General features: G+C 45.9%; 8 protein-coding genes and 2 pseudogenes across 9 annotated transcripts in view; 7 read left to right on the top strand and 3 right to left on the bottom strand.

Moving 5' to 3' along the window:
• Window positions 1–3,272, top strand: part of LOC137424817 (histone H2B 1/2-like) — a 34,542-nt gene extending 31,270 nt beyond the window's left edge. The window contains exon 2 of the mRNA XM_078775144.1: window positions 2,909–3,272. Within this exon, the coding sequence (XP_078631270.1) occupies window positions 2,909–2,952 (44 nt within the window). The 3' untranslated portion in view covers window positions 2,953–3,272. The remainder of the gene's footprint in view (window positions 1–2,908) is intronic.
• An 848-nt stretch (window positions 3,273–4,120) lies between these two features.
• Window positions 4,121–4,432, top strand: LOC137426146 (histone H4). Its single transcript, XM_068114839.2, has one exon. The coding sequence runs from the start codon at window positions 4,121–4,123 to the stop codon at window positions 4,430–4,432; it is 312 nt and encodes a 103-aa protein (XP_067970940.1).
• A 630-nt stretch (window positions 4,433–5,062) lies between these two features.
• LOC137426145 (histone H2B 1/2-like) lies at window positions 5,063–5,897 on the bottom strand. The gene has a single exon (XM_068114838.2). The coding sequence runs from the start codon at window positions 5,868–5,870 to the stop codon at window positions 5,490–5,492; it is 381 nt and encodes a 126-aa protein (XP_067970939.1). The 5' UTR covers window positions 5,871–5,897; the 3' UTR covers window positions 5,063–5,489.
• Window positions 5,898–6,917: 1,020 nt separating this feature from the next.
• LOC144891612 (histone H4-like) lies at window positions 6,918–7,229 on the top strand. The gene has a single exon (XM_078775241.1). The coding sequence runs from the start codon at window positions 6,918–6,920 to the stop codon at window positions 7,227–7,229; it is 312 nt and encodes a 103-aa protein (XP_078631367.1).
• A 4,563-nt stretch (window positions 7,230–11,792) lies between these two features.
• LOC137426144 (histone H3) lies at window positions 11,793–12,291 on the top strand. Its single transcript, XM_068114837.2, has one exon. The coding sequence runs from the start codon at window positions 11,793–11,795 to the stop codon at window positions 12,201–12,203; it is 411 nt and encodes a 136-aa protein (XP_067970938.1). The 3' UTR covers window positions 12,204–12,291.
• Window positions 12,292–12,734: 443 nt separating this feature from the next.
• LOC137426143 (histone H4) lies at window positions 12,735–13,049 on the bottom strand. The gene has a single exon (XM_068114835.2). The coding sequence runs from the start codon at window positions 13,047–13,049 to the stop codon at window positions 12,738–12,740; it is 312 nt and encodes a 103-aa protein (XP_067970936.1). The 3' UTR covers window positions 12,735–12,737.
• A 3,414-nt stretch (window positions 13,050–16,463) lies between these two features.
• The window catches only part of LOC137412646 (uncharacterized), a 46,860-nt pseudogene continuing 39,419 nt past the window's right edge, over window positions 16,464–23,904 (top strand).
• Window positions 19,339–19,725, top strand: LOC137425887 (histone H4-like; annotated as a pseudogene).
• LOC137426142 (histone H3) lies at window positions 20,865–21,939 on the bottom strand. Its single transcript, XM_068114834.2, has one exon. The coding sequence runs from the start codon at window positions 21,937–21,939 to the stop codon at window positions 21,529–21,531; it is 411 nt and encodes a 136-aa protein (XP_067970935.1). The 3' UTR covers window positions 20,865–21,528.
• LOC137424818 (histone H2B 7-like) overlaps window positions 23,719–23,904 on the top strand; it is a 14,331-nt gene continuing 14,145 nt past the window's right edge. For both annotated transcript variants that reach the window (XM_078775975.1, XM_078775974.1), the window contains exon 1: window positions 23,719–23,904. This exon is cut by the window's right edge and continues 337 nt beyond it. In XM_078775975.1, the coding sequence (XP_078632101.1) occupies window positions 23,899–23,904 (6 nt within the window). In that variant the 5' untranslated portion in view covers window positions 23,719–23,898.

Raw genomic sequence — 23,904 nt, 5'->3', positions numbered from 1 at the left:
AATTTGAGCGTGTTAAGCGCGCTTCGGGTCCGAATCCCACTACTCCTGACACCAATTGTTACGGAACCCAATGTCGGCCTCTTTCCCCCTTATCGAGGGGGGATTAATCCCCTCGTCTATGACTGACCGATGTGGTCCTGGGGTATGACGTCATGCCCGGTCAGCGCTGGGTAGGGTATTAGGCCCAACCGTCCTATGACCTAAATACCAGCGCCTCCCAGTATGCAAGGAAACACCCCCGCTCACGGCCACAGCGTAATAGATTGGTTGCGCCGAGCGAAGCGAACTGCGGCGTGAGCCGTTTATCGAAGGGGCTAAACCCGATCCATATGCGTTGGCCGAATCGCGCCACGTACACTCAATTTGGAAACCTCTAATGCGACCGAATGTGAAGAAGAAGACAAAGTAGGAAGAACAGGGATTTATTATTATTTACACACAACTCAAGGAAGAAAAGCAATCAAAGTAATATACAAGGAAATGGAAGAATCAGAAGGACACAGTGCAAATACTAGCTTATACTATACAGTCTTACTTAACCCCAGCGACAAGACACACAGAACAGACTCACGTACACGAATGGGGAATTGCAGAGTGGATTGGCTGGAGGGAGAGGAAGGTAGAACCACAAGCCTGGAAGGTTGAGCAGGGCGCACAGCAAGCAGGTCCTTTCTGGGCTGGGAGCAAGCAGGGTGGCGGCGGCACATGTATCTTGGTCGTTCCACGCGGCAGGGCTCGTTCTTTCGTTGACACACCTCGGGCTCTTTTGTCATCTGCTCCAGTCCCCTCGTTTTTCTCTTGCGCGATCGTCGCACACCTATATCAGCCCTCAAACGCGGGTGTGACACGCCCTCCTCTCTTTGGGTACCGCCCTCCCCCGTGCTCTGTTTCGTTGCCTTATATGGCAATGCCACGGTCTTGCTACCTTATTTTGGCATGGAGTCGAACAGCACGCCCCTCGTGGCGAGCCAAGGGCTTGTCTCCTTATTTGGTCATGGGGCCGAACAGCCCCGCCCCCCTGTCCAAACAGAGCACGGAGCACATATTCATCCTAGCAGCGAACGCCGCTTCCAAAGCCAGGCCAGTTGAGGGGGCGCGCACCCCACGCTTGTTAATGCTTCAGTCACATTTGGCTCGGCGGCCGTAGGGTCTAAAAAATCTATGGCCACTAGCAATTATAGGGCGGCCGCAGTATTTCCACGGTCACACAATGTAGCAGTCACATATGTTTTTATTTTTTGGGTAGCCGCACGGGGTATTTAGAAATTGTGGAGACTGAAAACGTGGGGGTGCCGTACTGTCTTTGATTTGATGTCGCACGGTGACCTTAGGGCGTCCCTGCGGCGGCCATAGAATTTTCAGGGCAGACGCAAGGTAGCCTCAAGGTTCCCGCAAGGCGACCGCAGGCGGGCCCTAAGGCGAACGTGCGGCCAGACAGGCGGTAACGAGTGGGTATATATACCAGTTCTTTTTCATATGTATAACAGCACTTACAGTTGCCATGGCTACGGCTTGTCGAATTGCTACGACCAACCTAGAAATGAAAAAAGTTATAACTCCGCGCTATAATTCCACGGCGACCCCTACGGCCTGTAAAAGATAGCCATATGCCATAGGGCCACCCTGAGGCCACCTCAGAAACTCTGCGGCTGCCGCACGTTTCTGTCAATTTAGGGGGGGTACGGCCACCGTATCCTAGCCGTAGAGCAAATGTGACTGAGGAGTAAGCTTCGTTACCCAGAGAGGGAGAGTTCGGCTGAAAAATGTCATTATTGAAGGGGAGCTATCCTTATTTGATTCGGTGCAATGGAGTGTCAACTAATGGAAGACACAGCCTTAAACTGGAACACATAATAAGGGAATAACTATTTAGAGGCTCTAAGATTGGCTAGGTGTATGCGATGAATTAACTAATGGGGACGACCTTTGACCTTTACAATTATGGGGGTATTTACACAGATTCACTACATTTACAGAGGGTGATATTTACAACATTTATACAGGATTCTCAAATCCGTTACAATATCTATCTATAATTCCAGTAATCTCTGTGTGTATGTTTGTATGTTTGTATGTTTGTATGTTTGTATGTTTGTATGTTTGTCTGTGACCGCTGTTTCTCGACAACCACGGGTCCGATATACTTGAAACTTGCCAGGTATATTGCTGGGGACCTGAGGATGTGCCTTTTCAAGGTTTCATATTAATCGGACAAGTAGTTACCGAGCTATGGCGATTTCTTTACCAAACTCCGCAAGCCGTTCGCTTTGGACCAAACCATTTCATGTAAATAGAGGGGGGGGGGGGGATTGTCACCGTACTCGCAAGCCGTTCGCTTTGGACCAAACCATTTCATGTAAATAGAGGGGGGGGGGGATTGTCACCATACTCGCAAGCCGTTCGCTTTGGACCAAACCATTTCATGTAAATAGAGGGGGGGGATTGTCACCGTACTCGCAAGCCGTTCGCTTTGGACCAAACCATTTCATGTAAATAGAGGGGGGGGGATATAATTTTAGATATATATATAGTACGGGCATGCCCTAGTATATATAATCTTTGTATTCAACAAATAAGCTGTGTATTCAGATTTCGTCATATGTATAAGTTTGGGAAAATATTTCCGCAGTTGTCACTGTTGTAAAACTATTTTTTTTACAAGTGTTGAGCTCCCTTCAAGGTCACCCACGGCACATCCCACTAAAAAGATTAGATTGTGACTTAGCAACTGGGCTGGAGAAATACCGTTCTCTCGGAAATCCATGGATTGACACAACTGTGAGTTAATGCTCTTAATTCGATGCAAGTAATGGGAATGTTCTGAGACAAAAAGGGAAATGTATTATAACTGGATGCTTCACAATAACTGAATTAATTGTATTTTCTGTAACCCAAAACCTCTCCCAAGATGAAACGTTTGGGAAAAAGCCAATTTGCCTCCATCACGCTTGAATCTCTTGCAACTTTTCTTATCTCGTTCCCCCTTCCTCTCTCTCTTCCCCTCAGCCCAGCCCCATTCTCCTTTCCTTCACAAGTACAAGAAAGGCTGTACTGCACAAATGCTTCAGGATTTTGCTTAGAAATTATTGTGTGTGTGTGTGTGTGTGTGTGTGTGTGTGTGTGTGTGTGTGTGTGTGTGTGTGTGTGTGTGTGTGTGTGTGTGTGTGTGTGTGTGTTCTTTTCTGGAGTTGGATTCTTACCAAGTGGTTTTTTGAAGTCCTTTGATGTATATCTTTTTGTAACCTTAGCAAAGTCCTCCATGTTTCATTAAAAATCAGCAATTATCTTAAACAGTTTGTGGACATTAATCATTGAGACTTCTGTCTATCAATCAAGGCTAAATTAATTAGTTCCACAACAGTTCCCATTACAAGGAATGGGTCATGTTGACGAGTTGTAGGGATTATGTTAATTCTCTTGAACGTTGTTCCCTCTGATCATTCCCTTGTCCCGTATGGCAATGCACACAGACACTAGTTAGGAATCCCACCATTAAAAGCACCACACGTAGCAAATAATAATAATAAAACCTTAACCGGATTCCCAGATGACGCACTTGGGCTGACAAACCCGAATTGGCAAGTACACATTGGACAGGCAGGCCTAAGGCCGCCAATTGGCAAAGTAGGATTACTATACGATTACTTGATACCTTTGAAGCGTATTTATAACTTCAGGGTCGTTTACGTTTGTTGTTTATTTTGACAAAGTTCTGCAGTTGTGTTCAGAATGAAATCGTCGTATATTACTGCCGAACTTAAACCTCATTTGACAAGATTCTGTTTCTTTGAGAGAAAGCAAAAGGACCGCAAGAGCGAGTGCAGTTGCACATTGTCAAAGCTTAAGGACAACGTGCTCATGCCCGGAAAAAGGGGTGAAAAGGCAAAGGACACAGGCGCGGACGTGGTAGAAATCATCAAGGAAGCACCCTTTCTCCGAGAGAAATCACTGAAATGTATGAGGAAAAGTGCAAAGGTTAAAGAACAAATCATAACATCGAGCTCTCCACAAATATAAAGCCTCAGTACCACCACCACCACCACCACCACCATCCATACAGACACGCGAAGGTTTGTCGTTTTGCTCAATTGGGGTTAAAAAAAAATCAAACGGTGGTGTCATGTCTGGACGTGGCAAAGGTGGAAAGGGTCTCGGTAAAGGAGGTGCGAAACGTCATCGCAAGGTACTGCGTGATAACATCCAGGGAATCACAAAGCCTGCGATTCGTCGCCTTGCTCGTCGTGGTGGGGTGAAGCGCATCTCGGGTCTCATCTACGAGGAAACCCGTGGAGTTCTGAAGGTGTTCCTGGAAAATGTTATCCGCGATGCTGTTACCTACACGGAGCACGCCAAGCGCAAGACCGTTACTGCCATGGATGTGGTGTACGCTTTGAAGCGCCAGGGCCGTACACTTTACGGTTTCGGTGGTTAAACATTCTGGGGGTGGTGTTCATCAACAGCTACAACAACAAAACGGCTCTTTTCAGAGCCACCAACTCGTTCATGAAAGAGCTTCAGGCGTCTTGAACTTTATCATGTATTCTGTGGCACCAGAATGAGACAGCTCCGTTTATTACTTTGCTTTTCACGAAGTGAAACGGGCAGATATTGAAATCTGAAAGATTATTCGAGGCTCAAAAGCCAAGGATCCCGAGCACTTTGTTGCAGTGATGTTTCGTGCAATTAGAGGCCACACTCTGAACTGAAAGTTGTTTCTGGAGAACAGTTACATGGCTCTACGAAAAAGATTGGAATTGAGATTCTCTTGTAAGACTATTCATTGGAAAGAGATTGAGAAATGGAATAATAGATTTTCTGAGTTCGTGGTAACTGCCCCATCAGTTCAGATATAATAGAATAGAAGACCCGTCTCTTCGCTGATGGCAATACCAATCTCTGCTGCGATGGCTAATGTATGAGGAAATAAAAAAAAAAGGATTACTGGGAGATCCTGCTCTCTGTGCTCAGTGTTGGCATTTGCAGTTTTGACACGCGTGTCCATGTACCCATAAAAAAGGTATTTCTTTTTTTGCATCACAAACACCCAGGAGTTACGCCAATCCACCGTAGTTGGATTTATTGAAATCTGTTAACCCGTCTCAAGTTATAACACAACAAAGACAGACACGCCTCCTTTTATAATATCGATCGGAGCAGGTTGAACAAACGTTGGTCCTCATCAAATTTGATCCTGACTATCCAACAAACATACCCACCTCACAATAAATTATGTTCCAAGTCGTTATGACAAATACCAACCCTATCCATGGAATTATAGGAAGCTTTAACAGGACTACTCTTTACTTCAGTATAATGCTGATGATTACCTGACCTGCATATTAATATGAACCACATTTCTAGTTACATATAACATCACGTGGTTCTTTCACCAAGGATACACGAAGAGCAAAAGTCGCACTCCATTAAAGAAACATTGAGTGGCTCTGAAAAGAGCCGTTTGGGGATGAACTAGAGAAACGAGTCCGAGCTCACTTGGAGCTGGTGTACTTGGTCACGGCCTTTGTACCTTCGGACACGGCGTGCTTGGCCAACTCCCCGGGAAGGAGCAGACGCACTGCCGTCTGGATCTCCCGCGATGTGATGGTGGAGCGCTTGTTGTAATGCGCCAGACGAGATGCTTCGGATGCGATGCGCTCAAAGATGTCGTTAACGAAGGAATTCATGATGCTCATCGCTTTGGAAGAAACACCCGTATCGGGGTGAACTTGTTTCAGCACCTTGTAGATGTAAATGGCGTAGCTTTCCTTTCTGCGATGACGCCGTTTACCGGGACCCTTCCGAGTCGCTTTAGAAACGGCTTTCTTCGAACCCTTCTTTGCTGCCTCTTGCTTGGGATGATCCGCAGGCATGACGAGTAGCTCGTTAAACAACCAATATCTGAACCTACGGAGAAAGAGTAAGAATAAGAATACGTGTGTGAGCGATTCCCTCTTATAAAGGGTTCATATGCAAATATATGGATCACAGAGGGTTTCAGACGGAGAACACAATGTAATGCTCAGTCATTGGATGGATGAAAAGTGGGCGTGTATCATTCTTGATCCGAATTCCACCTCAAAATAACCCAATTCCCCCAACCAATCGGCATTGACCTGACAAACAGTGAAGGTTCTCTGATTCTGTATTCCCCTCCACAAATCATGTCAGGACGTGGTAAAGGTGGTGGAAAGGTTCGGGCTAATGTTACGTATTACCTCCCCAAACCCTGATTACGGTGCACCTCAGTCTGGAGTGGGAACACGGCAGACAGATTTGTTATTTTGAGAGTTCCAATAAACCATAATAAAACCACACGAATGCGATTGCAGAACAAACAAGTAATTGTATAAGGAACTCTCACATACACAATAATAACACTATGAAAGAGAGTACAATGAAAATGTCACTTGCATGAACTGAACAATACATATGATGGTAACATCATTCCCCAATGCTCTCAAAGCAATAAACCCACGATACACCAAACAAGAGTGGAATGTAACATTCCCCAAAGTCCGTGCACGAAACCCAACGCAGTGAATGTCGAAATCGCGCAGAACGGCAAAACAACAGGCAGGTATTTGCGCGACTGCGGGTGAGGAGTGACGAGGTGAGAGGTCGATATGGGAACTGAGCCGATAGGAAAACCAACGTCAATCAACACGATGACGTCGAGATGGAAATCCCAACGGCAAAACAAGATGCACCAAGCGGACAGACACTTCAAGTACAAAATGGCAGATTGGCCTGGAATGGAGGCGCTTGCTTTGCGTTACATTTTTTTTCTTTTACATTACTTCATGACGTTACATTTTTTCACATTTCATCATCACATTACTTTTTTTTCTTTTACATTGCATCATGACATTACATTTTTTTTACGACGCTTACTTTTGCTTGAATCAAACGTTGGTGTCATGTTGGGGCGTGGTAAAGGTGGAAAGGGTCTCGGAAAAGGAGGTGCCAAACGTCATCGCAACGTACTGCGTGATAACATCCAGGGAATCACAAAGCCTGCTATTCGTCGCCTTGCTCGTCATGGTGGGGTAAAGCGCATCTCGGTTCTCATCTACGAGGAAACCCGTGGAGTTCTCAAGGTGTTCCTGGAAAATGTTATCTGCGATGCTGTTACCGACACGGAGCACACCAAGCGAAAGACCATCACTGCCATGGATGTGGTGTTCGCTTTGAAGCGCCAGGGCCGCACACTCTACGGTTTCGGTGCTTAAACATTTTGGTGGTGGTGTTCATCAACAGCGACAACAAAACGGCTGTTTTCAGAACCACCAACTCGTTCATGAAGGAGCTTCAGTCGTCTTGAACTTTGCTTTATGTATTCTTTAATAGAGGAGGTTGATCTTGTGCTTTATTCACCCCATAAATTAAGAGCCACAATGGTCCAGGCAAAATAAGGTTTCACTTGGAACAAATTGCAACAGAAATTATTTCACCACAATGCATTTCTTCAAGGTCCCCAGAACAACATACTAAAAGTCCCAAGCAATCCCAACATGGGAAATCTGTCTAATTTGCATAATCCAATATGGCCGCCAATCTGCAATATTTCTCTCATATAAGGAATGATGCTCTGTCTATTGGTGACAGATACACGAGTTTCATTACAAAATCACCATACTATGCTTATATAAAGATGTTCAGCTCGTGAAAATTGCTGTAGTGATTGCTGTAGGTATACAAAATGCTGGAACATCCAACTCAAACGATTAAACAGTTTTGTCATCCTCCTCTGTGAAATCTGGCAGTTCTGCATTGGTACAACTTGTACCATGACATTCCCCGCACACAGCACTGCATGTGAGACCATATTTTCTACAAGTTCATCTTCGTGTATTGCAGTCCTTTTTACAGTTGCAGCAGATGATGTCCAGGAGTGCTGATGGTGCTGCGGCCTGATCTGTCAGTATTGGTAGGCAATGTCCATCTGCTACGTGCCATCCACACTCCAGTGGATTTAGATCGATCCCTTTCCACTGCTGTATTTGGTGGTACACACGAAGGCTGTGGTAGCTTGCAGCTGCAGAGGTGGGTGGCAGGGTCTGTGGCTCTACATGTGAAACATTCTTGGTGACCTTCTCACAAAACCGCTTGCACCGTATGGTGGCCAATCCTTCCTCCTCAGATCCTCCATACAACGAAACTAGTGCATGTTCTCCTGCCTTGGCGATAACCTACTCCTCCATTTGATGTGTTTGACTGAAAACTTTCGCTTGTTGATAGAAGAAGGCATCGTTCATGATTTTATTCAGTGCTGGACCCTTTCCCAAACCAAACAGGCGAGAAGCTGTATCGCAACCAAAAATAGCCATGTACGAACAGCATACAGTCACATACATCACTGCCAAGCAAATTCGTTGATTGCTTCATGTTCCAAATCCTGTTCTTTCTTGAAGTTTGCGTTGGTTCTGGTATCAGGAACAAGTCATGTGCATCCATTTCAGCATGGTGAATAAGAAGGATGAGTAAGTCCGTGTCGACCACCAGGACAGAGTCTGTTGTTCGTGCAGAGGCGACAGCTGTTTGAACAATTAAGAAATCAGCATCTTGCTTCACATTTAATGTGTTGCACCCAGCTGTCTCCAGTTTGTCACTCAGATAAGAAATGAAGCGCTGTTTGTTCCTTGCATTGTTCAAGAAATCCTTTTTTCTGGATTGAATCACCATTTCACCCGCGAAGTGAACTCTCACACCAGTACAGGCTCCTGTTTTTCTCACGTGTGTGGCATCTTTCGTTGATGGGTCATCAATCATCATTGTAGGCATCAAAGACAACAGTAGCATCAGCATATTTCTGTACAACATAGTTGGTGTATAGATCACACACATAATCAAAGGTAGAACCTCTTGGCCTGGGTAGTCTGTGAAGTAGAGCACCACCATCAAGGATGTACTGGACATTTTCAGTAGGTTCTCGTTGTTTCTCTGGGATGACTTTCCAGATAGAATCAGCAAGAGTTGCCTTATTGGCCTGCAGTGGAAGGGAGGAAGATTCGAACAATGCAGGAGGGTGACTACAGAGTTCATACTTGAACAGTGATGGAACATCTTCACAATGTTCAACGACAGTTATCAGCCTCTGGAATATCAGCTGTGGATCCACCTTCACAGATTCGCCTTTGATTTTGACATTTGATCTTGTACCGAGTGTCTTTGCTTGATCAGCTTTTCGGAAGACAAACTCATCGACAGATTTCCCAACCATTGACGCTAGAATCCGTTCACCAACCTCTCTTGATCTTTCAACATTGACTCCTTCCTGAGCTGTCATGCCATTTGCAATGTTGAGCAGTGTACTGCTATTAACAAATGGGTTTCTCTTTTCAAGATAACTGATAAGGTCAAGGGTGTCGCTGACATCTCCAGCTTGTCTTGCTGATGATATGTCCTTGTGTTGGTCACTGGTTTCTTATGACACACCACTGAGCTTTTGCATGGCATCATTGATGTTTGCACACACTGGCATAGATAGGACCCACACCAAGTGCTGGGTTTCTGTCATCCCCTTTCCTCTTGTAAGTCTCCCACTTGTCTTAACACTTCTCATGAGCACTTGTTCAATAATGAGATCGGTCGACAATCCTGACCAATATCTGTCGCTGCGTCTCACCGCATGGTATCCCTGCTCAAATTTCTGGTTGACTTCTGGGTGTGTCTCTGGCAGATTTAACATCATTTGAAGATAGATATATGCAGACTTTGCATATAGTGTGTGTCCAGATGCTGCAAAGTATGGTAACATTTCACGTACTGATTGGAGATGTATTTTCCATTTGCCTGTGCGTTCAGCCTTGAGAAACCTCTGTAGAATGTCTACCATTTCCATATATTTGACCCAGAGTTCTGCGGTCCGCATTGTGGTCATTATATCCTTCTTTTCCTTCAGTGTGCTTTGAATTCTGGTCCAGACATCTGCCAAACACACGTTTTCTACAGATGTTGTCGAGGAAACTGCATTGTCATATACTTCTGCTGCTCTGATCAAGTCGGTTGTGTCAGAATGTTGTTCGACATCATCACCTGTCATCACTTCATCAGGGTCCTCTGCTTTCATTTTGGATGGCACTGGTACATTGTATGCGCTGGACAGAAGGATGATGTTCAGTGCAGCATTTACTAGCATGTGACCACGGACTGCTCTGGACACAGCCTTGCCAATCAACATGTGGCACACGGTGTTACTAGAATGCACAACCTCAAGGACTTCTTCCAATCCGGAACCTGCCATCAGATGCCCGATGCTACCCAGGAAACTCATTTCCATGTGAAACCCTCCCAGTTTGAGGACCATTCGCCGGAGAAGTCTGTCAACTGGTTGAGATCGAACAATTGATAATGCTTTCCAATACAAGGGTTGATCGAATGTGAGGACAGGAGTAACACCATGTCACATGGCCTGAGCTGACACAAACTTTAGTGTGGAATAGATACAATTTGGATCACTAGGATTGAGATAAATCATTGGAAGGAATATCACAGAAGACTGTCCTGGATATTGGCTATGATGGAACATTTGCATCATACCAGACCATGCTGGTCTTGGAGAGCGAAGAAGTAGGGAGGTTTTCCATAGAATGTCAAGTTGAGATGTCGGAACATCCGCTGCCGTGTGTACAAGTGGCAGATAGGTGAGTGGTGGTATCATTGCAGGGATATGGAAGTACTCAATGTTTATACGGCCAACTGCAGCAATGTCCGAAGCTCTAACAGACACTTTGGGGACAGGTCTTGAGGTCTTTATTTGTGGTGTAACAGTAACTATGATGCCCATGCCATGAAATGTCCCGGTGCCATCTAGTGTTGCTACGTTATGGTCAACATTGTCCGCAATATACTGGATGCATTGTTCTTGAGTAAAGGGTGTATCTGTGCCTTGTTCAACTGCCGCACTTCGTTCAAATGTTTTCACCTCGGCATAGGAGCATGAGAATCCATGTTCATGAAGTGTGTCTATCAGGAACCGTGACGCAAAATTATGGTGCATCTGTACCCCAAGACCAAGTTGAAGAGGTGCAAGTATGGATCTTGGTCGAATTGCCTGTATGATTGACTGCCCAATCGATGCAACTTTAGACATATTTCCCATGTTGGGATTGCTTGGGACTTTTAGTATGTTGTTCTGGGGACCTTGTAGAAATGCATTGTGGCCAAAAAAATTCTGTTGCAATTTGTTCCAAGTTGAGTGAAAAAATGGGCTACATTGCCTGGACGACAAGTGTGAGAAACTCGACTGTACAATATAAATTTGCATTATTTGCAAATAATGTTCAGTTCCACCAATCTCAAAAAAATGCATTTCACGAAGTTCCCCTTGCCAAAAGACCCAATACTGAAATCAATTAAAGAGTGAATTTTTTGTCTTACGGGACAAACACATTTATTTGGCAAAGATTTGCCTTTTGCTTCTTTTATTTCAGGGAAATGCTAAAACAGGCCCAAACGAGCTCACGATAGATATTGATGGGAGAAACGCGCAAGGGAGGGCGGACGGAGCTTACCTTCGCGGAGAGGATCACATCGGGCTCGGATTTCAGCCAATGGAGAGTGGTGAGTGAAGTTTCGACCAATTGATGGAGCGTAGGGTGGGGCTTAATTCTTCAGCGAATGGGAGAGTGTTTGAGGCAGCCAATAACAAACGTGCAAAATATGCCAGCCAATAGCGAACGGCGGAAGCGTCTCGCGGCGCAAATAAAAACAGACCGCGCATTTCATTTCTCATCTCATAATTTCATTTCATTCGCCGTTGTTTTGGTTTGTGTTGATATTTGACGGTGACGATGGCTCGAACGAAGCAAACCGCTCGGAAATCGACTGGTGGAAAAGCTCCCCGAAAGCAGTTGGCGACAAAGGCGGCACGGAAAAGTGCTCCAGCGACCGGTGGCGTGAAAAAGCCGCATCGTTACCGTCCAGGAACTGTGGCGCTGCGCGAGATCCGGCGCTACCAAAAGTCCACGGAGCTGCTCATTCGCAAGCTGCCGTTTCAGCGCCTCGTCCGTGAAATCGCACAGGATTTCAAGACCGATTTGCGATTCCAGAGCTCCGCAGTGATGGCGCTGCAGGAGGCGAGTGAGGCCTACCTCGTTGGGCTGTTTGAGGACACTAATTTGTGCGCGATTCACGCCAAACGTGTCACCATCATGCCCAAGGACATCCAGCTGGCACGACGTATCCGCGGGGAGCGAGCTTAACCTGCTCGTCCAAGGTCTTGTGCACAGCTTCCGCACCACACCACCCAACGGCTCTTTTCAGAGCCACAACACCTTTCTTGAGAGTGTAATCGACCTTTCACCGAACTCTCCACCTATCTCTACCTTTTGTGTATGTATAATGTGTATAAAAGGGGAAAGAAATTCGTTTTGTGATTCCCTTTTTTTGAAGACAAAGGGAAACGTTGAACAAGACGGTGGAGTTTCGTTGTCTTTAGGGAATCGGGTTTCACGTTTCAATGAAACCATAGGATTAATAAGTGACAATTGTTGGGGATCATGTGTCGTGTCGCTTGCAAGGTGGTTCATGTTAAAATACACATTTTTCATTTTAACCATAACATGTATTATTTGACCCGTTCATCTCCACAAACCCAAAATAATATGAACCCTGCTATCATCGCATTTGTGGTGCCAAAGAATACAGAGTTTAAGTCGCCTGAAGCTCCTTCATGAACGAGGTGGTGGCTCTGAAAAGAGCCGTTTTGTTGTTGATGATTACCACCCCCAGAATGTTTAACCACCGAAACCGTAAAGTGTACGGCCCTGGCGCTTCAAAGCGTACACCACATCCATGGCAGTAACGGTCTTGCGCTTGGCGTGCTCCGTGTAGGTAACAGCATCGCGGATCACATTTTCCAGGAACACCTTGAGAACTCCACGTGTTTCTTCGTAGATTAGACCTGAGATGCGTTTCACCCCACCACGGCGAGCAAGGCGACGAATAGCAGGCTTTGTGATTCCCTGGATGTTATCTCGCAGAACCTTGCGATGACGTTTAGCACCTCCTTTGCCAAGACCTTTTCCACCTTTACCACGTCCAGACATAACCACACCGTTTGATTCCAAACACAAATAAGCTAAACGACGAGCGTTCGCGTGTTTATATGGATGATTGTGGTTCTGAGGCTTTATATTTATGGAGAGATCGACGTTGTCATTTGCCCTTTAACCTTTGCACTTTGCCTCCCATATTTAATTATTTCCTTGAGAAGAAAGGGTGCCTGCTTGGTTATTTCTACCACGTCCGCGCGTGTGCTCTTTGCCTTTTCACCTCTTGCTGCGCGTGCGCACGTTGTCCTCACGCTTTCCCAATGTCCAACTGCACTCGCTCTTGTGGTCCCTTCGCTTTCGCTCAAAGAAACACAGAATCTTGTCAAATGAGGGTGAAGTTAGGCAGTAATTTACGACGATTTCATTCTGAACACAACTGCAGAACTTTGTCAAAATAAACAACAAACGCAAACGGCCCCGAAGTTATAAATACGCTGCAAAGGTATCAAGTAATGGAAGGATCGATATTTGCATGATCGATATTTCAATTTTAAATTTCAAGAGAATTTAATACGACCCTTTTTGCCGGACTTTAACCTCGTTGAACCACCGTCCATTGTAAATGTCATTAAATTAAGGTTCAAACAATGAATTCTCGTGACATTTCGCTGTTATCACGAAGCTTTACTTTAACGCGTGGAAGATCTGTGAAGTTGCTGCATGGAAGACCTTGCACCTCTCTTGGACGACAGGGGATTAATTCAACCAGTCAAGTAAGTGTCAGAGATATCACAACAGTTTCGTTTACAACACCTGGATGCATCCAGAACATCACACGAAGCACGACACAAAAACATGGGAGAAACCGGGTCGACGATTTTATTCGCGTTTGGATTTAATAAAACGTTCGAAGCATTACTTACACCCGTTTGCTGTTGGTAACCAAGTATTTTCACATTTGTGATGGTCCATGCCAAGATGACCTCGACACAAACCTCCAAAAAGGAGTTTTTTCCTGTTTGTTTCATTTCCTTGCAAAGGTGGATGCAGACAGGTGCACATTTCACCATGAACTTTGTGAGGTTTAAGTCGGGTCAAAGAAAATATTTCACTCTTCAAAAACAGATTCTGAGCATAGAAAACCCTTGGTCGAAGCCCGAGAACGTGTTCGAGTGAGCAATGTTCTGTCAAAGCAGATCGTCCATCTGCCGTGTCGGGCCGTGGAATGCGGCGAAAGCGCCAGATATTAGAAAAGATGCTTCTCTCCGTTTGCCAGGATGTGCTTGTACCTGGAACGATTGTGCGCATTGCGCATGGAGTTAACGTTCATGTGAATAACAAAGCTCAAAGTGACGCAGGAAACACAAACGGATACGGTGAACGACCCCATCGTTTCTGAACGCTGACGTTGATTTCTACCACGTCCGCTTATTCACGCCATCACTATATCAGGCGATGTGATAATGCAACACTTTATTTGTGAAACACTGAACCTCTTTTTGGATCCTCGTGTTATTTGTCATACTCTTGTTAGTGGGAAATGTCGGAGTCTGTTCCTGTTTCAGTAGCACCTTCAACTTCGGCCCCGTCTGTCAAGCGAAGGAAGAATAAACCTGGCGCTTCCAAGACCCCGAAGAAGACTGACGGCACCCTTTCGGAAAAGATCATCAAGGTGGTGGGATCGAGCAAGGAGCGAAATGGTACGTCGCTTGTCGCCTTGAAAAACGCCCTGGGGGCAGATGGCTACAATCTCCATCGGAATTCCGTTCGTATCAATTCGGCTGTGAAGAGGCTCGTTGCAAGTGGAAATCTTGTGCAGACCAAGGGAACGGGCGCTGTCGGCTCATTCAAACTGAACAAGGAGAAGAGTGCGAAAGTGAAGAAGAGCACCAGTCCCAGAAAAGTTGTGAAGACCACAATCAAGTCGAAAGCGGCCAAGAAAGCGACCAAAAAGCCAGCAGTGAAGAAGGTGGTGCGGAAGGTATCTCCCAAGAAACCGAAAAGATCTATCGCCGCTTCTTCGAAGCGATTCAGTAAGTCGCCTGCAAAGGTGAAGAAAAACGTGAAGAAGGTTCTGCCTAAGATCAAGGGAAACACCAAGACGACGAAACCAAAGTCCAAGCTTGCAACCAAGGGGTTGAAGAACAAGAAGGCGACGCTCAAAAAGAAGTGAGAGGAAGAGAAGAGGAGAGAGTCGAGGTGAAGTTTCTCTTGTTCCTCCTCGTCTCACTTGCCCAAAACCCACAACGGCTCTTTTCAGAGCCACCACCTCGTTCACTTGAAAGGAGCTGATCCGATGGTTCATAAAAACTACGTGCAGGCATAATAGATATAACCTTTGTATGCATTATTTGATGAAGTGGTTTGTGAAAGAGCGTGATAAACAAGAGCACAAGGTTCAAATTATTTGCAAGACCAACGAAAGTTGTTCCATATTCATTCATAACTTATTTATATCAAACAATGACCAAAGAATGGCAAGTCACGTGACTCAACACGCAATGTTAAATATGCAACATTCAAAGTGTGTCATCACGACTACCATTACTTAGTATTTACCAAATTACTAATTTCTAAGATCACTTAGTAATTGACCAATTTGCCCCATTTGACATTGACACACGTCGTTGACCATCCCCGTTTACCTGTAAACCCAGTGCCTCGTGTCTGGAAAAGCTCGTACATTGCACGATTCTTCGTCCTTCCTTTGAACTAAGTTTCCTCATTCGGAAACCAAATACAAAGTGCTCGCAGTATTTATGAACCGTTCAGTGGACTATGCATATACCTGCATCTCGTCAACATATGAGCCCAACTAATTCAGACATGTCGATATTTCACTGAACCATCCTGAAGCCCCGTCCCGATCCACCCAGCACCCCCTGTCTAGTTCATCAAATCAATTCTCTGGGTCTTTATCTTTTCCCAGTCTTTGTTAAAAACAAAACAAAATGCTTCATAAAACACGTCTCTGCGTCTCTTTCTGACCCGTGTACACAATACACACACAAAAGGTCGTGACATGTGGCGAGTTCGGTGAATGGTCGATTACACTTTCAAGAAAGGTGTTGTGGCTCTGAAAAGAGCCGTTGGGTGGTGTGGTGCAGAAGCTGTGCACAAGACCTTGGACGAGCGACTTGAGGTCGCTCCCCGCGGATCCGTCGTGCCACCTTGGCTTGGCGTGTCCTTGGGCACGATGGTGACACGTTTGGTGCGAATCGCCAAGGTTCAAAAGGGCAAAGTTCAAAAGGTCAAAGTTCAAAGTTCAACCGATTCTGTCTCATATGCAAATCTTTGGATCACAGAGAGTTTGGAGGCGGAGTACACAACCTGATGTTCAGCCATTGGATGGATAAAATGTGGGCGTGTATGATTCCTGGTCCGACTTCACCCTAAAAACAACTCAATTCGCACCATGACTTTCATTCACAGTTCGGTTGTTTAGATATCGGTTCATTGCGACGAATCATGTCGGGACGTGGTAAAGGTGGTGGAAAGGCTCGTGCGAAGGCAAAGACTCGTTCTTCCCGTGCTGGGCTGCAGTTTCCCGTGGGTCGTGTCCACAGACATCTTCGCAAAGGCAATTACGCCAAGCGCGTCGGTGCCGGCGCTCCCGTCTATCTGGCGGCTGTGCTCGAGTACTTGTCTGCAGATCCTGGAGCTCGCCGGTAACGCTGCACGAGATAACAAGAAATCGCGCATCATCCCGCGTCATTTGCAGCTCGCCATCCGCAACGATGAGGAGCTGAACAAACTGCTGGGCGGGGTGACGATCGCGCAAGGTGGTGTGCTGCCGAACATCCAGGCCGTGCTGCTCCCAAAGAAAAGCCAGGGCAAGTAAACGGCTCCGCCTCACACGAGTTCTTCAGCTCTCCCACAACGGCTCTTTTCAGAGCCACTCAAACCTTTCCGAAAGCAGCATCAGCGATACACGATCCGTGTTTTACACAAAACTCTGCTGTGTGTTGAAAAACCCCACACGGTTCTTTCTCGTTTCCTTTACATTTCAAAACCACATACAGAACTTTGAACTTTATGAATTTCACTTATTAATTTTCATTTTTTAATGCCCAATAATTATGAACTTTGCCCTTCGGCATCAATCATTCATGCATCTCGTCATCACAGAAGCCCCAATCATTGTCCGTCTTGTCGGGTAGATTTTGTCGTATTTTGACGATACAGAGAGTTGCAGCACAGTCAGTGTGACACAAAAGAGCAGGAATGAGTGTTCAAGGGTAGAAACAGAAAAGGAATAAAGCAAAAGGGGTTAGTGGAGGAGGGGTGGGGGCGGGGTGTGAGACTCAATAACTAAGAAAAAAGGGTGCTTGGGGTTATAAAAGGTACCTCTGCATTGGCATTTTCCAGTCTTTATTAACTGTTAAAATTCTGAACAAAAATTTATTCTGTCAGATTTGCATTCACAAACAAGGGGATGTTTATGGGTTCTGGAAGCGCCAGTTTTATTATTGTCTCGTTTGAGAAACGAGGTCGAAAGTGCTGTCGTTAGGGGAACAATCTCCGCCATTTCACACCGAAAAGAGAAGGAATACGAGAATCCAAATCAAGTGCAGTATTGTTCAAACAACGCGTCGTCTCGCCGCCGACGTTGTGACGGGAGAAGCGGACGTGGTAGAAATCAACGTCGGCGTTCTGAAACGAGAAGTGTTCTTTTGTTTCCTTTTGTTTCTCGCTCCACTTTGAGCTCAATTAATGAACGTAAACGATACATCCATGCGTCATGCGCACATCATTTTCAGGTACAAGCACATGCTGGTAAAAGGCGAGAAGCACATTTTCAATCCTCTGCACCTTTCACCATCGTCCACAGGCCGACACTGCAGATGGAAGAGCTGCTTTGACACAACATTGCTTGCTCGGGCGGATACGTTCTCGGGCTTCCCCCAAGGAGCTTCGTGACTCAGGCTCATTTTCACGAGGTGAATCTATTCTTGGACCAAACTGAAACGTTAAAATTTTCATTATGAAATGTGCACCTGTCTGTAGCCATCTTTGCAAGGCAGTCAAGCAAACAAGAAGAAAATCAGCTTTTATGAGGCTCATGTTGATGTTGAGGCCACCTGAGCAATGCGCATGGACCAGCATGAGAGTGAAAATACCTGGTCACGAACAGCACACGGCTCTAAACAATGCTTTGAATGTTTTTTTTTCAATCTAAACGTCACAGTCATCGAGCTTGTATCGTCGTGTGATGTGCCGATTCCATCTCCGCCTTGTAAAGGAAACTGTTGCGTTGTCTCATTCACAATGAGCTGCTCAAATTCATCACCTGTCGTCCAAGGTAGCGCAATAATGGAGAAACTTCAAGCATTCATTGTGTTTGAACCGCAATGAAATGACATTTGAAAGATAAATTTTAAACGAGGCCACAATCGAGGGTTCAACGAGGTTAAAGTTGGTTCGCGGACAAAAGCGGTATTTTTACTTGACATCAAATCCAAACTGGCATCAAAATATCGTACGATGACTTGATGCTTTTGAAGCTTATTTCCAACTTCGGTAATGTGAGTGCGCGTTGTTATTTGCCAAAGTTCTGCAGTTCAAGTTGTGTTCAGAATTAAATCGTCGTCAATTTTGCAAAACGTAAACCTCATTTGACAGGATTACGTGTTTACTTGAGTGAAAGCGATGGGATCGGAAAAGCCAGTGCAGTTGCAGATTGTCAAAACGAAAGGACGACGTGCGCATGCGCGGAAAGTGAGGTGAAAGGGGAAAGGGCACGAAGAGCACACGCGGACGTGGTAGAAATCACCAAAGGAAAACGCAGTGAAAATAATTAAATGTCGGAGGAATCGTGGAAGGGTCAAAGAGCAAATGGTAATGTCGAGTTCCCACCAATAGAAAGCCTCAGTATCACCACCAAAAACACACACGAACGCTCATTTCGTTTCTTCACCTTTGGATTCAAAATTCTTCACCTTCACCATCATCATGTCTGGCCGTCTGGACGTGGTAAAGGTGGAAAGGCTCTTGGAAAAGGAGGTGCTAAACGTCATCGCAAGGTACTGCATGATAACATCCAAGGAATCACAAAGCTGAGAGTTTATTCAAGATTATTGCATATTGTAAAATCGTAAGGACAACGTGCGCATGCGCGGCAGGGAGGTGCAAAGAGCACACGCGCGGACGTGGCAGAAATCACCAAGGCAGCACCCTTTCTCGTCGAGAAAATAATTAAATGGAGGACGCAAAGTTTCAAGGTTGAGCAAATCGTCATATCGAGCTCTCCACCAATATGAAGACTTGGTACCAACACCATCGGTATCGACACGCGTGTGCTCGTTCGTTTGGTTAAATTGGGGTTTTGATCGAAACGCTCATTATGTCTGGACGTGGAAAAGGTGGAAAGGGTCTCGGTAAAGGAGGTGTGCGAAACGTCATCGTAAGGTGCTGCGTGATAACATCCAGGAAATCACAAAGCCTGCTATTCGTCGCCTTGCTCGTCCTGGTGGGGTAAAGCGCATCTCGGGTCTCATCGACGAGGAAACCCGTGGGGTTCTCAAGGTGTTCTTGGAAAATGTTATCCGCGATGCTGTTAACGCCACGGAGCACGCCAAGCGAAAGACCGTTACTGCCATGGATGTGGTGTACGCTTTGAAGCGCCAGGGCCGTACCCTCTACGGTTTCGGTGGTTAAACATTTTGGTGGTGGTGTTCAACAGCTACAACAAAACTGCTCTTTTCAGAGCCACCAACTCGTTCATGAAAGAGCTTCAGGCGACTTGAACTTTGCTTTATGTATTATTTGGCACCAGAAATGCAATGTTGAGAGAAGGGTTTGTATTATTATTTTGGGGTTGAGGAGATGAACGGGTCAAATTATACATGTTATGGTTAAAATTTTAAAAAATGTGAATTTTAACATGAACCACCTTGCTAGCGACATTACACGTGATCCCCAACAATTGTCACTTCTCTATCATGTGGAGGTTTCATTGAAACATTGTGAAACCCCATTCCCTGAAGACAGCCAACCACCACCGACTTGTTCAACGTTTCCCTCTCAGTCTTCATAAAAAAAGTCAAAACAATCCATATTTCCTCCAGGCCCGTATTTTTATTTTTTATTTTTTGTATACAGAGTCGAGGCTCGTGAAAGAGCTAACATTTATCAACAAACAAATCAAACAAACAAGCAAACAAAGTATATAAAAAGGGGAGCGGTCGACAAGATGGTGAGAGAAGGGGAGGAAGCACACAAACACAACATTTGAGAGCAGGGACATCGGGAGATGTGTGGGAGGGAGAGGGCCTGGGGGGAGGCAGGATAGGTATAAAACGCAAGGACACCAAGGACTTCCAGGAAAGAAGACAAAAGTCACCTCAAAAAAGTGGATTTGGGGTGAAATTAGCGGGGGTAGAAAAGATCAAGGTTTTGGATTGGGGAAGATAAGAGATGGTGGTGAACAGCCGTTTTAAAGACCTGGAGGGAGGAGTGGGATTGAAGAGAATGAGGGAGTTTGTTCCAGAGGCGGGAGAAAAGAGAAAAGAGGAATGAAGGTGAGCAGAGAGTCTTGGTTTTGGCCGTTTAACCATAAGAGGGTTGCAGGCAGATCTTGTGCGACATGCAGGAATATTTGGGGGACAGAGCCCGGAGAGAGCTGGGGGAGCAAGGCCGGAGAGGAGTCGGTAGAAGACGGAAAGACCACCAACCTGCCTGCGGTGAGTAAGTGAAAGGCCCTCGGAGATAGCGTCATCGCAGGAGATTCCAATGATTCTGAATGCTTTGGTTTCAACAGCGTGAAGACGAGCTAGGTGTGAGGCAGGAGCACCAGCCCAGAAGGGAGAGCAGTATTCCATTGAGCTGCGGATGAAAGCCTTGTATGTGGTGAGGAGCTCAGGTGTGCCAAGGAAGGACTTCGCACGACGGAGGATGCCCAGTCGGCGACTGGCTTTGGAGGCCAGCTTGGAAATGTGGTTTTCCCAGGAAATATCATGGCAGATAGTGAGACCCAAATGCTTGAGTGACAGAACTTCTTGGAGAGGATTATTCAGAAAGTAGATGGGTTGTCCAGTCGGTCTTTTCGGAGAGACATCGTAAGAGTGTGAGATTTGTCAGGATTGAAAGACATGTTCCACTTGTTTGCCCAGTCTGTGATTTTGTCCAGGTCTGCAGAGAGTGAGGAGGCTGCAGACTGTCGATCTGAGGGATGAGGAATGGAGCGGCAGAGAGTGGAGTCATCAGCAAAGAGATAGAGAGGATTTTCAAGAGAGTCAGAGATCATTGATGAAGACCAGAAAAAGCACAGGGCCCAGAACACTGCCTTGGGGAACTCCAGCCTAAACAGGAAGAGATGAGAGAAACCCATTCAGGGCCACACGTTGACTTCGACGAGAGAGGAAGTCCGCCAGCCGGTGTACACAGTATACACATTATATACACACAAAATGCAGTGATAGGTGGAGAGTTTGGTGAAAGGTCGATTACACTTTCAAGAAAGGTGTTGTGGCTCGGAAAAGAGCCGTTGGATGGTGTGGTACGGAAGTTGTGCACAAGACCTTGGACGAGCGGGTTAAGCTCGCTCCCCGCGAATACGTCGTGCCAGCTGGATGTCCTTGGGCATGATGGTGACACGTTTGGCGTGAATCGCGCACAAATTAGTGTCCTCAAACAGCCCAACGAGGTAGGCCTCGCTCGCCTCCTGCAGCGCCATCACTGCGGAGCTCTGGAATCGCAAATCGGTCTTGAAATCCTGTGCGATTTCACGGACGAGGCGCTGAAACGGCAGCTTGCGAATGAGCAGCTCCGTGGACTTTTGGTAGCGCCGGATCTCGCGCAGCGCCACAGTTCCTGGACGGTAACGATGCGGCTTTTTCACGCCACCGGTGGCTGGAGCACTTTTCCGCGCCGCCTTTGTCGCCAACTGCTTTCGGGGAGCTTTTCCACCAGTCGATTTCCGGGCGGTTTGCTTCGTACGAGCCATGGTGACAATAACACAAAATTGAAAAACAACCTTTTCACCAAAGGCCAACAATGCGATTAAAATTGCGCTGTGCGCTTTTATTTATGTCGGGAGACGCTTGCGCCGCTTTGCATTTGACTGCCACATTTCCTCGTTTACTATTGGCTGCCACAATTTGCTCGGTTGCAATTGGCTGCCACATTTTCACGTTTGCTATTGGCTGCCTCAAAAGCATTCCCAGCCACGGAAGAATTAAGCCCCACCTCACGCTCCATCCATTGGTCGAAACTTAATTCTCCCCTCTCCATTGGCTAAAATCTGAGCCCGATGTGATCCGCTCCGCGAGGGAAAGCTCCGTCCGCCTTCCCTTGCTCGTTTCTCCCACCAATATCTATCCTGAGCTTCTTTGGGCCTGTTCAGCGCTTCCGTTAACGGGCAAAAGCAAATCCTTGCCGAATTTGCTTTCGGTGGAAGCCCCCCACATTAATTTGAATTTGCTTTTAAGAAGCAAAAAGCAAATCCTTGCCGAATATTTCCATGTGTGTCCCGTGATATAAAAATAATTCACTCACGAATCGATTTCAAAATTGGGTAGTTTGTCGAGGTGGGACGGAACTACATTTTTATTATATTACAGTCGTTGTGCGTTATTTGTAAATAAAACATTTTTGCAATATTGCAGGAACCGCACATTTGTCAATAAATCGAGAAACAGAAAATGGTCGTAACAAAAGCTTGCTTGAAAGAGGAACGTGCAATTGCGCAAACCCGGCAGAATGGTAATTCCATCGCCGAACACAAGCAGGAGATTAAATTATTTGGTTTCCAGAGCTCCGATCTGATGGCGTTGCCGGCGACATTTTGACCTCCCTCGTCGGTCTGTTTGAGGACACGAGGAGAGCGTCATCTACCGTCCACAAAACTCGATACCGACAAATCCCTTTTTGTGCATTTATCTGTCAGAATGGATTTGTGCAGAACTTGAGAGTAAAGAAGAGGGGAGATCAAACGGAAATAAGGCAAGGGTCTTTCACTCAGTTGTTAATGTGTGGAATGGTCGCTCCGGAAAGGTGGTGGCAGCAGAAACTGCATTCGTCTAAATTGGAATGAGATAAGTACCCGGAAATAATGTAGATCGAGATGTTTAGGGATATTTGCAGAACTTCTTGGTCGCTTGAGCAAGGATGAGTAATTGTGAACACCATTGCGGATTGTTGGCTGTCGGAGAAGGGGGGAAGGGAGGAGGTCTCGCTCGTCAAGAGGTGGTGTATGGTCGATGTGGTGTTTCTCACAAAAGAGCCGTCTTCGGAAAGAATAAGTCCCTCCCCTCCCCCAACCCCGCAAAGAAAATCTCCCCCCTCCCCCAACCCCGCAAAGAAAATCTTCCCCCTCCCCCACCCCCGGAAAGAAACAACTGGTATAAAAAAATTTTCTCCTTTTTGATATAAATTGGTCTGGTGTTGATGAGGTGCAAGAATGACGGGCCTTGCGCACCTTGACCATTTAGACCTGCTGGGTCTAAATTCCTTGCGCACCTTGAACTGTTTAAGGCTGGAAAAAGGCAACGCGGAGACACCTGCGATGACCTCACTCTCACGCATTGTTGTTTTCCAGATTATTGTGCATCAAGTGGAAAGTTCATTATCATCCCATGTTCTGTATTTGGTTTGGAAGTGACAGAACGCCATGATTTGTACATTAAAAGAGAAATCCAAATAACTTTACTGAATTTCATGCGAAGGTGACGAATTTGGTTCTTTTGAAGGGAAACTCGGATCAGGAATGACACACGCCCACTTTTCATCTAACCAATGACTGAGCATCAGGTTGTGTACTCCACCCAGAAACGCTTTGTGATCCAGATATTTGCATATGAACCCTTTATAAGAGGGAATCGTTCACCCTCGTCCACTTATTCTGTCTTTCTCCGTTGATTAATACTTGGTTGCTTCGCTCTCGTTTCTGTTTTCTTCACTTGTCATGCCT

The sequence above is a fragment of the Myxine glutinosa genome, chromosome 4 (genome assembly GCF_964187855.1).
Source record: "Myxine glutinosa chromosome 4, kmMyxGlut1.1, whole genome shotgun sequence".
Taxonomy (NCBI): Eukaryota; Metazoa; Chordata; class Myxini; order Myxiniformes; family Myxinidae; genus Myxine; species Myxine glutinosa.
The sequence above is the reverse complement of the archived record's forward strand: the minus strand, read 5'-3'. Positions and strand labels throughout refer to the sequence as shown.

What these genes read in the sequence shown, in the direction of transcription:
- LOC137426146 (XM_068114839.2), top strand. Translation starts at nt 4,121, where the DNA reads ATGTCTGGACGTGGCAAAGGTGGAAAGGGTCTCGGTAAAGGAGGTGCG.
- LOC137426145 (XM_068114838.2), bottom strand. Translation starts at nt 5,870, where the DNA reads ATGCCTGCGGATCATCCCAAGCAAGAGGCAGCAAAGAAGGGTTCGAAG.
- LOC144891612 (XM_078775241.1), top strand. Translation starts at nt 6,918, where the DNA reads ATGTTGGGGCGTGGTAAAGGTGGAAAGGGTCTCGGAAAAGGAGGTGCC.
- LOC137426144 (XM_068114837.2), top strand. Translation starts at nt 11,793, where the DNA reads ATGGCTCGAACGAAGCAAACCGCTCGGAAATCGACTGGTGGAAAAGCT.
- LOC137426143 (XM_068114835.2), bottom strand. Translation starts at nt 13,049, where the DNA reads ATGTCTGGACGTGGTAAAGGTGGAAAAGGTCTTGGCAAAGGAGGTGCT.
- LOC137426142 (XM_068114834.2), bottom strand. Translation starts at nt 21,939, where the DNA reads ATGGCTCGTACGAAGCAAACCGCCCGGAAATCGACTGGTGGAAAAGCT.